We start from the raw sequence: 12793 nt of genomic DNA on the forward strand, positions 1-12793 counted from the left end.
CGTATATCTGTTGGGAGCGGGTTCAACTCCCGCTGCTCCATTTCATTGACCATATTCATTATATTGCGCGCATTTCGGGTTAAACCCCGATGATTCAATGCATTTTGTTCCTTTTGCACTCAGTTTTCAAAGGCGTAATGCCTTCAGTTGTGCACATGTTCACTGTTTACGTTCTCTCTGTTTTTTCTTTCTGTTCTTCCTTCCTCTTATTTATATACCAGTTCTGCATACATCATAGGATCCCGCCAGAGTGTGTGATTCTTCAGCATTAGTGTTGTGTTCTTCATTTTTCTTTTCCTTTTCTTTCCTTCTTTTTGTTTTCTTTTGATTTCTTTTCGCTTTGGCTCTTTTGTCTTCCCCTTTCACTTTTTTTGGAATAACAAGCCGACATCCATCTGGCTTTTTTTTTCTTAATAAACAAAGCCCCCCCCCCCCCCCCCCCCGGGAAAATGAAAACTCTCCGCCTCTGCCTGGAAGATAGCCACGCTCCCACATTCGCTGCCACCGAAAGCTAACCGGCACCGACGCAATGGAAATTTATTTCTGTGATAAACAATGATAATTACTTACTGGAAGTGCATCTAATCGGCAGTGGTTCCATGTATCTTACGGAGTCCCATTCGAGGGTTGGGAGCTCCAATATTTGCACCGTCCTGCTCCAGGGACAAGTGCAGCATGACATCGCAAAAAGCAATATTCCATTTCCAAGCATTTCGGACGTGCAACATGACGGCTGTACTCCGTGAGGTGTAGGCGTTCGCAGAATGGAAGGACGCTGTGGGTCGACTTTCACTGAAGATATGGCACGCCCCTCTTGCAGTCAGTCAGCGGTGGCACGTCGCCCGTTGAACTTCCTGGGTACTGTTTGTCCATGGGACCTGACTTATCTGATGGCAGCAGGACCGGACGAGCCATTGGTCACATCGAAAAAGTTCCCGGTGGGATTTTTTCATGATAAGATTTTACGTCCCACTTCACCCCTGGATGGCGAAGTAGAGGTCTCTGACGTCCCCCAAGCAGATGTCTCTATTGGGATTCTGGACGCGAAAACGCCACACTACGTGGAACAAAATGAGGAAGAAGTATCTCTTCCCCAAATAATAATGGCACCGTGGTGTTACACGCAAGGTTTGTCTGCGCAGCGTGGCGACATGTTGCACGTGCCGCAGGTTAGGACTGCAGATAATTTGGACGACCTGGGGTTCTTTTGACGTGCGCCGGAAATCTACGACACAGGATGCTGGAAGCAATGTTTACCTCCCCCACATTGCTACCGCCCTCGGCCGGGATCGAACCCGCGATCTTCAGCTCAGCAAGCCAGCACGTTACCGACAGCCAAATGGAGAGTCATGTGTCTCTTCCCCAGGAGGAGGCCCAGGACTCTCCATTTGGCAGCATATCCCAAGAAACCCTGCACTAACGCACATGCGATGTGCTGCTGTGTGCTCCGACGCACGAAGTACGCGTGTGTTCATCAAGCACGCCACGATCCCAGCTGCGAACGGCCGTGTCGTTCTGCTTCAGGCTCTTCAGTACAGCTAAGGGAATTAACACGCTTTAGGGGTGATGTGTATCCTAGTGGGTTATAGCAACACAACACATTTAATACTGATCAATAGGGCTACATGTCGAGTACGAGCGAGTGGCTCCAATGCTCGAAGGAAACCGACTGCCTAGCGAGGTGAGAGTTCATCCCGACAGCGGAGGGCACTACGACCCGATGTTATGGGCATCCCCGAATGAGGGCCTCTCCGTGTGGAATGCACCATTGGCGTGGGTGCCGAGACTGTCATGTTTTAAGCCGCATGTCTGGCACACCGCACTCCTCCCCCTTTAGTATGTCACCGGTTGTCCGTAGCGTAGTGGTGACCTCTTGCGTCGTCCTGATCTTCTAGGTGGAGGAACCGGAGTGAGGAGACTTGGGTTGTGAACTTCCTCATCAGACATCCAGGTGTCATCCTCAGTGACGATCCGCGACGCAGGTCGTCGGCGCAGTTGGTCGGCTTGACGCGTCATGTCTCTGACCGCCGTTTTCACAACAGCCATCCGGGATCCTGTTTGGGTCCGTACCCCTCCAGGAATCCATTTTTGTCCCGTAATTTCGAGCGAACAGGTGCGCCCCTGGCTGGAGCACACCTGTTTCCGAACTTGAACCTTTTTCTGGGCTTGGTCGTCCGGTCAGGTTTTGAGATAGATTCATTGTGCAGTTCTCGGACACTGAGGAGATCGAATCGTGACCTGAAGTTGTACCCAAGTAGCATTTCCGAGGGCGATCTACCAGACACCGTGTTTGGAGACCGATGATATGAATGCAACCAGCGGTCCACATTTGTGCGCAAATCCACAGTCTTCATTTTTCTTCAACGCATCCTTCACCGTGCGTACCGCCCTTTCTGCTATAGACCGTTTGACTGCGAGTGGTACGGGGTTGTACGAATATGTCGTATTCCGTTAGCTTTCACAAAATCCTGGAATGGGTTTCCTGTGAATGGCGTGCCGTTGTTTGACACTACGCACTGTGGAATCCCTAGTAGCACAAAACGTCGCAAAAACGTCTTTATTTGGTCAAATTAGGACAGTAGGCGATCAGGACGTCAACGCGACGTCGAGAAACCGTAATTTATAGTACGTTTATAAGACGTACCGATTTTCTTCGTCATCTCTGTTGAAAATGTATCCTACAGGAAGGCCTCCTGTAAACGTCTTCCGTTCACGTTTGCAAAGCGTACCGACTTTCCATTTGTAACACGTCTTCGCCATCTCCGTTGAAGAGGTATGTCAAAGGAGGACGATTTCTCTGCACTGAGTAAGTTTACTTTCGGTGGACCTACTGACTGTCTCAAACCAAAAGCAGTAACAAACATAGACGTTGTGTTGACGGTGAGTTACTGCTCCCAGCACTTCCCCACGTCAGTGTTATTTGTGTGCATAATTAAAGTAAAATTAGACACCTCACCTTCAGCTTTGACTCAGAGGATTTACCGGCCATATTGTGAACTCTCTGACGTCTTCCACCACGACTGCAAAGATCAGCGCTGACCATGCAGGTACGGATCCGGAGGTGGAGCGTTTGCGTGCCATTCGGAGACGGGCAGAGCGGAAGGCTCGGCGGTCCGGCCAACTTCCAGATGCACAAGTCGCGCGTCGTGCGAGTGCATCGGTACAGAAAGCCTTGAAGGCTGTTGACAAAAAAAGATGGCGTCAGTTTTGGGCGTCTCTGACTCCGTTTCAAGCCCTGCGAAGGTCTGGCGGATTGCGCGGAGTCTCCGCGAAGCTCCTCCCGCGAGGAACCCCCTCAGATCACTCTCAGTATGTAGGCCTGAGAAGGAGGTTGCCCACGACTTCTGCAAAATTCTGGCAGGAAGGTCCGAGGCAGGCTAAATGTGCAGCCTTTCGGAGCCATGCATTGGAGCTGCAGTATGCTATTAGTCAAGCCCAGTCAGTAATCTGACCCTGACATGGACGCAGACCTCACGTTTGCCGAGCTCAAGGCTGCGCTGGCACTCTCCCACAAGAAGTCATCGCCGGGTCCAGACAAGGTCACCTACGTGGCGCTCCGCAATTTGGACAACGCATCCCTTTTGGCGCTCTTAGAGGCTTATAACATGTCATGGAGGGATGGGCAGGTCCCTGCTGCGTGGAAGGAGGCACGTGTAGTCCCCATCCTGAAACCGGGGAAACAACCCTCAGATCTGGCGTCTTTCCGACCCGTGAGCCTCACCAGCTGCTTAGGCAAGGTCCTTGAACCCTTGAACGTATGATACTGCACAGGCTCGAGTGGTGGCTGGAGCGAATATCTGTTTTTCCTCAGGAAATGGCGGGTTTCCGCAGGCACCGTAACTGCATGGATTCGGTGCTCGATTTAGTCTCTTCGGTCGAAGAAGCGAAGGCGCGAAGAAAAATAGCTATGGCTGTCTTCCTGGACATCAAACGGGTGTACGATTGCTTAAGCCATCCTTGTGTTATTCATGGGTTGTTGCAGGCCCAGGTTCCTCATAGGGCACTGACGTGGCTCTCCGACTTCCTCCGTCAACGGAAGATTTTCGTCACTACAGGCGAGGGGGACACGGAAAAGATCACTGTGCCACAGGGAGTTCCTCAGGGAAGTGTCCTTATATCCCCCTGTTATTCAACATTGTCTTGATGGGCCTCAAGGGGTGCCTTCCTCGGAGGGTGCATCTGTCCATCTATGCCGACGATATTTGTGTCTGGACGGTTGGCAAGTCCCGCCCTTCAATTCAGCGTCGGCTCCAGAGCTCACTTGATGCCATACATGCCTATTTCCTGAACGCAGGGATGGACATCTCCACTGAGAAAAGTGCTACCCTTCCGTTTTCCCGGAAAGAGATGCGCCGGTTCCAAGTACACATCGGGGGATCCCCGTTAAGGTGGGTCAGGCACCACAGGTTCATCGGTGTTGTGTTGGACCGCAACCTGTCGTGGGCAAGACACACTGACTATCTGACTTCAAAGGCGCAACGTGGGGGAAATGTGATACGTCACTTTGCCGGCTTGCGCTGCGGATGTACTGAGCGGGACCTTCTTGCACTCCACAAAGCGCTTGTTCGAGGCTCAGTAGTCTACGGCCTTCCTGTGTTGCACGGGCTATCACAGACGTCCGAACACAAGCTCCGTTGCGTCTTGGCGCGCAGCTTGCGGACCTGTCTTGGCGTTCCGCGTTGCGCTGAGACGAGGATGGTGGTAGCCGAAGCCAGGGAACTTCCAATTGGCGTCCTCCGCAAGAGAGAAACTTTCCGCCACTATTTGCGACTGCGCGCTCACCATCGCCGCCACCCACTGGTACAGAAGCTTCGTAAGCGGAACCGCAGCAAAATCGCGCAGTGTGCGCCAGAACTAACGGACCATATACCTGCCTTCACTGTTGCCCCAACCGCTTCTTCAGTAGCACCATGGACACTGCCGAAACCATCCATCTCGTCTCACGTCCCGGGGATCAAGGGGCCGAAGAGCCAAACTCCTGCTCCAGTCCTCAAGCAGGCTACTCTGGAGTCGATGGACGCTGCATACGGAAACCAAACCGCCGTATATACGGACGGTTCCTCCAGTACTGACGGCTCATCTGCGGCATTTGTAATTCCAGAGGTGTCAATTTCACGTGGGTTCCGCCTATCGCACCGCACCTCGGCCACCTCTGCGGAGTTGTATGCCATCCTGCTATTACTAAAGTCTATTTTGGATCACCACCCCCGCCTCTGGGTGGTTTACACAGATTCGTGGGCAGCGCTGTAGTGCATAGACAACATGGGCATCCGTGGCAACTTGGATCCGGTGGTAGTGAACATCCTGACGACGCTCAAGGTTTTAGAAGACAGGGGCCACCGGCTCACCGCCCAATGGGTCCCTAGCCACATTGGAATAAGAGGCAATGAAGTAGCGGATCGGGCAGCTGCTGCGGCTCACCATCGCCGCTCAGCAGTCCCCATCATACTTTCGAATGGGGATAGGCGCTCCCTCTTGTCCGCGTTGACGTCGCCTTGGGCCCATGAGGAATGGTGTCATGACATCACCCGGTGGTCGCCCCGAAACACGTTTTCAAAACTCGGGAAAGCGTCAACTTATCCGGGGATAGAAGACGTTATGTAGATCAGATTGAAGACGTCTTCTAGATGAAAATGTGGTTGTGGCAAGACCTTTCCTCGACGTTTACAAAACGTTTTGTGCTACTGGGGATTTCAAAACGTGCGAATACACTGCGAAGTTCCTTCGCGGTTTGCTCAGACGAAGCATTCTTAACCGGAATTGCTTCGATCCAACGTGAGAAAGTGTCCACTATGATGAGTAGCATCATTCCCTCGATTGGCCCGGCATAATCAATATGCACGCGTGACCATCTTATAGTTGTCGATGGCCAGGACAGGGGTTCCTTTGCTGGTGGCATTGGCTGTGCCTGTTGACATTCCAAACAGTGCCGTGCCCTTCATTCGATGTCGCCATCTATTCCGGGCCACCAGAATAGTGATCTTGCCACTGTTTTCATTGTTTCCATTCCAGTGTGTGTAGAGTGGAGTTCCAGTAGCGATGCATGGCGTGCTTTTGCTGGGATGATTATCCTCCTTCCCCACATGATCAGTCCTTGGTCCGTTGAGAGCTCATCTCTTCGAGACCAATACGGTTGCAATGGCTTGTCTTGTAGCTTATGTGGCCATCCCCGCTGTATAGCATCCCTGAGTGCTGACAAGGTAGCATCTTGGTTTGTCAAGTCGGCTAGCTGCTTTGCTGAAAGTGACCCCTCCTCCAGGACTTGGATGGAACATACTGCTTCTGGATTTGCAAGTTCTTCTTCAGTTACTGTTCCTTTGGGAAGGCGGCTTAGTGCATCCGCATTGCCGTTTTGACGTCCGCGTTTATAATCAATTTGGTAATTGTAGGCGCTCAGTGTCAACGCCCATCGCTGACTTCTGCTGGCTGCCGTTGATGATATAGCCTTGCTTTCTATGAAGAGTCCTACCAAAGGTTTGTGGTCCGTCCGGAGACTGAACTGTCGTCCCCACAGGTAGTCTCTGAATCGCGTGACTCCGAAAACGAGTGCCAATGCTTCCTTCTCCAGGTGGGAGTAGTTCTGTTCTGCCGCCGTGAGAGTTCTCGACCTGAACGCAATTGGTCTGTCTTGCCCATCGATGCGGTGTAATAGAACTGCTGCTATTCCGTACGGTCACACTCAAGCTGAAGTTCTAGGGACAGATCAAAATGTGTTAAAAATCCAGAATTTACCAACACATCTTTCGCTTTTTTGAATGCTTCCTCTTGGGCAGTATCCCATTTCCAGACGGGACATTTTTCAGTAGGTCGTACAACGGTGTGAGCAAGGAGGACATGTTACGAATGAAGCTGCAGTAGTAAGCAAGCAGTCCCAAGAAAGATCTCAATTCTTGCACATCTTTCGGCGCTGGCGCTTCTAGTATTGCTCTCAGCTTCTTTTCTTCGGGGTGAAGTCCTCTTTTGTCAATGCGATGTCCCAAGTACGAAATTTGCGACTTGTGAAACACACAGTTGTCCTCCCGCAGGCGAACACCGTTGTCTTGTAGACGCTGGAGTACCTTGCGCAGGGTTTCTCCGAAGCTCGCCTCCCCTTCTCCTATCAGGATGTCATCAAGGAAGACTTGCGTTCCAGGAATTTCTCTTAGCAAGGATTCCATCCGACGCTGGAATATCGCGGGTGCAGAAGCGAAGCCATAGGGTAGACGCTTGTAGGTGTACAGGCCTCGATGGGTGTTTATTACCGCGACTTTCTGTGAGTCTTCATCAAGTGGAATCTGCTGGTATGCGTAGCGTAAGTCCAATTTCGAAAAGCACTTCGCTCCACTAAGCGACGCAAACATGTCTTCAATCTCCGGAAGAGGATATTGTTCAACGTCACAGACTTGGTTCAGCGTAACCTTGAAATCGCCGCATATTCTTACTGTGCCCTCTTTCTTCATGACGGGCACAATAGGTGTTGCCCATTCGGAATGGGTCACCGGCGTGAGCACTCCCGCTTCGCACAGCTGATCAAGTTCCGCGGATACTTTGTCGCGCATTTCATACGGAAGAGAGCTTGCTTTTCAGAACTTGGGCGTTATGCCTTGCTTCAAATGTAGATGAGCAGGTGGACCTACCATGAGACCGGTGCCAGGCTCAAACAAGGATTTGAATTCCTGACTCAGATTGGCCACCTTGCCTTCGCTGTTAACGGCATTCACGTTGACGGTAAACAGATCCAGCGCTGCAATTACGTTACGGCCACACAGGCTTGGGCCCTCACGGTCAACGACGTAAAGCGATGCTGTTGTCGTCCGGTGTCCGTAAGTGACTTCCATTTTCAGAACGCCTAGCACTGGTAGCTAATCCATGTAGCATGATAACTTGCGTTGGCATGCAAATAACGTTGGCCAGGAGGCTTCATGTTTCCTGTACGTGCTAGCAGGTATCAGCGTAACGGACGAACCTGTGTCAACTCCCATGTCGACCGGAATGTCCATCCAACGAGTGGTGATAATCTACGGATGCGGCGTTGTCTGGGTGTCGACACTGTGTATTCCATGCAGGTTAAGACTTGCCTCTGAGGTCGCCCCTTCTGTTGAAATAGCATTCGTCCGACCGTGTGCTCGTTGTCTTCGTTGTCGTGAGTCTGAGAAGCACATTTTTGCAAGATGTCCCTTCTTTTTGCAGCGGTGGCACTCAGTAGTCTTAAATGGGCCTGCTGATGCTCCGTGATCACTTCTTCCGCAACGTATGCACCTAAATTTCTGACTTGCCTGTCTTGGTCATATTCCTTTAGGCTCTTGACCAACCGGACGGTCTCGGCTCACATTCGGGTTGCCCATAACATCGGGTCATAGTGCACCTCCGCTGTCGGGATGGACTCTCACCTCGCTAGGCAGTCGGTTTCCTTCGAGCATTGGAGCCACTCGCTCCTACTCGACATGTAGCCCTATTGATCAGTATTAAATGTGTTATGTTGCTATTAGAGCCCTGCACGGGCCCGGGCCCCCGACCCGACCCGGGCCCGACCCGGCCCGCGGGCCGGGCCGGGCTTGTTATTGGCTGTGTGCTCCGGGCCGGGCCGAGCCCGGCCTCGCGGCCTCGTGCGCTTTCTCCAAGCAACGGGCCTAGCGGAGAGACCACTCTAGTGCACCTCTCACCTACAGTGTGCTTCCGTCCCATCAGTACCGGTCATCCTGCTTCTACATCACTTTGAAGTCCTCAACTCCCCTTTCTCCCACCTTCGTTTCCTTTTTTTTTTGTGGCTATAGTCGTGACGATGCCCACTTGAGTGCGGCCAACAACGGCAAGCTACCTCGACCCCCCCCCCCCCCGGGCCGACAAATTACGCCAGCACCGCGGGCCGGGCCGGGCCCGGGCCGTTAAAATACGCCACCACCGCGGGCCGGGCCGGGCCCGGGCCGACAAATATGTTCCCGAGAGTCAGGCCCGGCCGGGCCACGCAGCTAATTCCACACAATGGAGATGCATTAGGTCATATCATCATGCGCTTGCGTCATTCCTGTGCATATTTTGCAAAGACAAGCAAAGGATACTGCATTATGCATATGATTCGACCCTCTAGAACATTCTCAAAGCCACTTTACATTGCTCCTCACTCCTCACGTATTTCACAATCACTTTGGCAAAGCTTGGTGAGAGGGGTAGGGACTGGGAGAAGCAGTTTGTCGACAGCATGCTCTACCTCCGCAAAATCTTGACAGTGTAACGATAACGCCCATGCCCGCGTGCGTTCTGGATTTAATTTGGTCTCGTGCGGTTACGGTGTTAAACCGCTATCACTTGTATGTTTGTCTTCTCTCCTTATAAATACTTATAAATTTGTTTGATAATCGCCAGAAACGCGTACGTCGCGGCTGGAAATACTAGGCCGGGATCTACTCGCCGGGTCACCGGGCCTGCCGGGCCGGGCTCTAGTCACTGGGTCACCGGGCCGGGCCGGGCCGGGCCGCATAAAAATATGAAGGTCCGGGCCCGGGTCGGGCCGGGCCATTTTTCGATGCGCACGGGCCGGGTTGGGCCCGGAAAAGTCGGCCCGTGCAGGGCTCTAGTTGCTATAACCCACTCGGATACACATCAACTGGCGACGAGGATGGGATACTGGTGACGCAGCGGCAGTACGCGACCACACGTCAGTCACCGCACGTCTGAAAACATCTGATCCGACGACACTGCATTCCCCTTTTTTCTCCGGAGCGAGGAAGCAAGATGGCTACTTTCGGAACCGCCCCAGCCTTCGACGCAGACGTGGAACCATGGAGTCACTACGTTCAAAGGTTAGAACAGTACTTAATCGGAAACAAGATTACAGACGGAAATCAGCGCACCGGTATTTTTCTCTCGGTTGTGGGACCGAAAACCTACGGGCTACTTCGGAGTCTCCTGGCCCCGGCCAAACCGAGCACAAAGACCTCCGTGGAACTAGTAGCAACACTCAGCTGTCACTTCGCCCCGAAGCCATCTCAAATTGTAGAACGTTTCCGTTTACTCTAGTGTCCATCAGGAAAACGAAACTATATCTACATTTACCGCTGAACTGAGAAAACTATCTGAGTTCTGTGAATTCGGGACAACCCTGGATAAGATGATACAGGACAGGCTGGTATGTGGTGTCAGGGACATTGGCATACAAAAGCGATTGCTTGCTGAGCGGGAATTGACCCTGGAGAAAGCTACTACACTTGCGTGCGCCATAGATATGGCAACCAAGAATGCCGTGGAACTGAGTCAATGGGAGAACAGGAGAGGGAATTATGTGTAGTTCCTCTTCCTTTGGGATTTATAGTGTCATGCAGAACTACCCACCAGACTACAGAAGGACTACCACAGGAAACGTGGGAGCCCCCCGTAGCTGCTTTGAGTGGAATGCTCTGCGTACTCCGGCAGCCGCCAGTATATTCGATTTCCCTTATCTGCCAAGCTCCGACTTCTATTTCTTTCCTTTTTATGAGCGAAGGACGGTTTGAGGAAGGCGCGACCAGCTAACTGATGATGTCGAGAAAAATTTCGGCAGTATTACACTTACAGTATTAAGGGTTACATCCACAATAATGCTAAAAACAATACATTCAGGACAGTACGTATGCAGCGCATATTGGAGGAGTCGCCTCGTCCTCCTCCTACATATGTCGTCTTCTGGGTCGATGTCCTCTCTCTTTCTCTGTCTTTTTCCTATAATCAATTGCGATTTGTTAATTTGTACAACTTCAGAAATTTCAGGGAGGCGTTGCAAAAACCAGGGGGAAAGCCCTGGTACTTACAGTTAGCTACCACGTGGAGTGAACCACATGGTAAGTACAGTCGAAACTCGTTAATATGACCACGGGCATTCCCGCAGATATGGGTCGTAACTCGAATTGTCGTATTAACGAGCACCACGTGTTACGAGTCTTACCATGCCCTTCACGTAAGCTTCAAAAAGCATTACCATTAAAATTACGCAAACTGGCATAATGAGTTATTGTAAAAGAATGTGTAACACTATTTTATTGAAAAAGTCGGATCAGTTTTAATTTTATTAAATGTGTTAAATTTTTAATATTACTTTAAAATTTCCTTATCATCTTATTAAACCAGATATCAAAACTTATCACCTCTATCGATCTGACGCATATTCGCTTCTTCATTGCGGCAGTCAGCTTTATTGGATAGGTCAGATCGCCAGGGATGCTGACCAGAAAAGCGATCGAATCTCGCGCCGCGGGCTACAGGGAACCAGTCGACAATAGCGTTGCGTCTGCATCTCATTCATTCTCACATCTTCCCCGGGCCTGAGACGGAGCCATCCTGGCGAAGATCCGAACTGACGTCAGGGGGGATGCAGGGCTTGAGACGTGTGACATGGACGGTCTCAGTGCCCCGATGGCGACGGTCGGGTGGTGGACTGATAGGTTCGACAGTGCAGTTGACGTCCGAAACACGACGCAGGACTCGGTATGGGCCCAGGTAGCGGCAGATAAGTTTTTCGGAGAACCCTGGTTTACGAATTGGTGCCCACAACCACACTTGATCGCCCGGACGGAATTCAACGTGCTTGTGACGTTCGTCATATCTCCGTTTAGCTTGGGCCTGGCAGTCGAACGTGCGATAACGGGCTAGCTGTCGGCATTCTTCCGCACGTGTGACAGTGTCGGCGAGAGTGCTATTGTGGTCTGTGTCCGGGGTGTACGGGAACAGGGTGTCGATATTGGAAACGGAGTCGCGGCCGTAAACGAGCCGAAAAGGGCTAAATTCAGTTGTTGCTTGCACAGCGGAATTGTAGGCGAAGGTTACGTAAGGTAGAATGGCATCCCAGTTGGTATGGGTAGCGGACACGTAGCAGGCAAGCATATCAGCAAGGGTGTGATTAAATCGTTCTGTGAGACAATTTGTTTGGGGATCATACGCCGACGTTGGTTTGTGGACCACAGAGGTGGCGCGGAAGATGTCTTGAAGCAGCGTGGCCAGAAAGGAACGTCCGCGGTCGCTGACAATAACACGTGGCGCGCCATGACGGAGAAGGATGTTGAGTATAAAGAAGCGCGCAATTTCTTCAGATGTGCCAGACGGCAAAGCAGCCGTCTCCACGTACCGGGAGGCATGTTCAATTGCCACGAGGACCCAACGGTTGCCAGAGGGGGTGACGGGTAGTGGGCCGAAAAGGTCGATGCCTACTCGCTCAAAAGGTTGGCCGGGAGGCGGGAGGGGATGAAGGAACCCAGCTGGCGGCGGAGGGGATAGCTCTGTTCATTCGCGCTTATTCTCAGACGTGTTCCATGAATGCAGCAGCTCACTCTGACCATGACTATGAACAAGGATACTGCTCTTTTAAAGCTCGCTACACAGGAGCATCCAGAGTCATCCCGAAACATGTGACGTCACGAGAAGACCGGTTGAGGTTATATTTTGCTCTTATGAGCTTGAAGCGGGAGAGTCGCATCTCGGGAATGTCGCATACTCGGCTAATAGGCCGATAAAGCTGATAGTGCCCACCAGCATGCTTTGCGTGGCGGCGAAACGTTATCGATGACGTAGGGGTGCATTTCGTCTATAGGTCCGGAGAGCCACCGATACAGTGACGAACGGTCGTATAACGTGGGTCGTGTTCGCCCCCTAGTTGTGCTGAAAATACCGTTCATTGTCATATTAACGAAATGTCATATTAACGAACAAGCGTTACATGCGTTACCCATTTGGGAGAAACGGTTCCCGAGAAAAATGGGCATAAAGCGGGGATGTCGCATTAACGGGTGCCATATTAACAAGGTTCGACTGCAGTCCCTTCGTGATGACTGCACAATTACTCTTACCT

The 12793-nt window shown here is 51.7% G+C and overlaps 1 protein-coding gene across 1 annotated transcript; it reads right to left on the bottom strand.

Annotated features, from left to right (window-relative positions):
* Positions 1-5938: 5938 nt before the first annotated feature.
* On the bottom strand, positions 5939-7817 carry LOC135384575 (uncharacterized protein K02A2.6-like). Its single transcript, XM_064613770.1, has 3 exons — positions 7617-7817; positions 6733-7505; positions 5939-6608 (listed from the first exon to the last, which is right to left on the bottom strand). Exons 1-3 carry the CDS (start codon positions 7815-7817, stop codon positions 5939-5941), a joined length of 1644 nt encoding a protein of 547 aa, XP_064469840.1.
* Positions 7818-12793: the final 4976 nt, after the last annotated feature.

Source organism: Ornithodoros turicata, chromosome 2, assembly GCF_037126465.1.
Source record: "Ornithodoros turicata isolate Travis chromosome 2, ASM3712646v1, whole genome shotgun sequence".
In the NCBI taxonomy this organism is placed as follows: Eukaryota; Metazoa; Arthropoda; class Arachnida; order Ixodida; family Argasidae; genus Ornithodoros; species Ornithodoros turicata.

What these genes read in the sequence shown, in the direction of transcription:
- LOC135384575 (XM_064613770.1), bottom strand. Translation starts at nt 7,817, where the DNA reads ATGGAAGTCACTTACGGACACCGGACGACAACAGCATCGCTTTACGTC. An exon ending in AGCCTGGCACCGGTCTCATG is followed by an intron (nt 7,506 to 7,616) that starts GTAGGTCCACCT and finishes GAACTTGATCAG; the next exon opens with CTGTGCGAAGCGGGAGTGCT. An exon ending in AAAAAGCGAAAGATGTGTTG is followed by an intron (nt 6,609 to 6,732) that starts GTAAATTCTGGA and finishes AATTGCGTTCAG; the next exon opens with GTCGAGAACTCTCACGGCGG.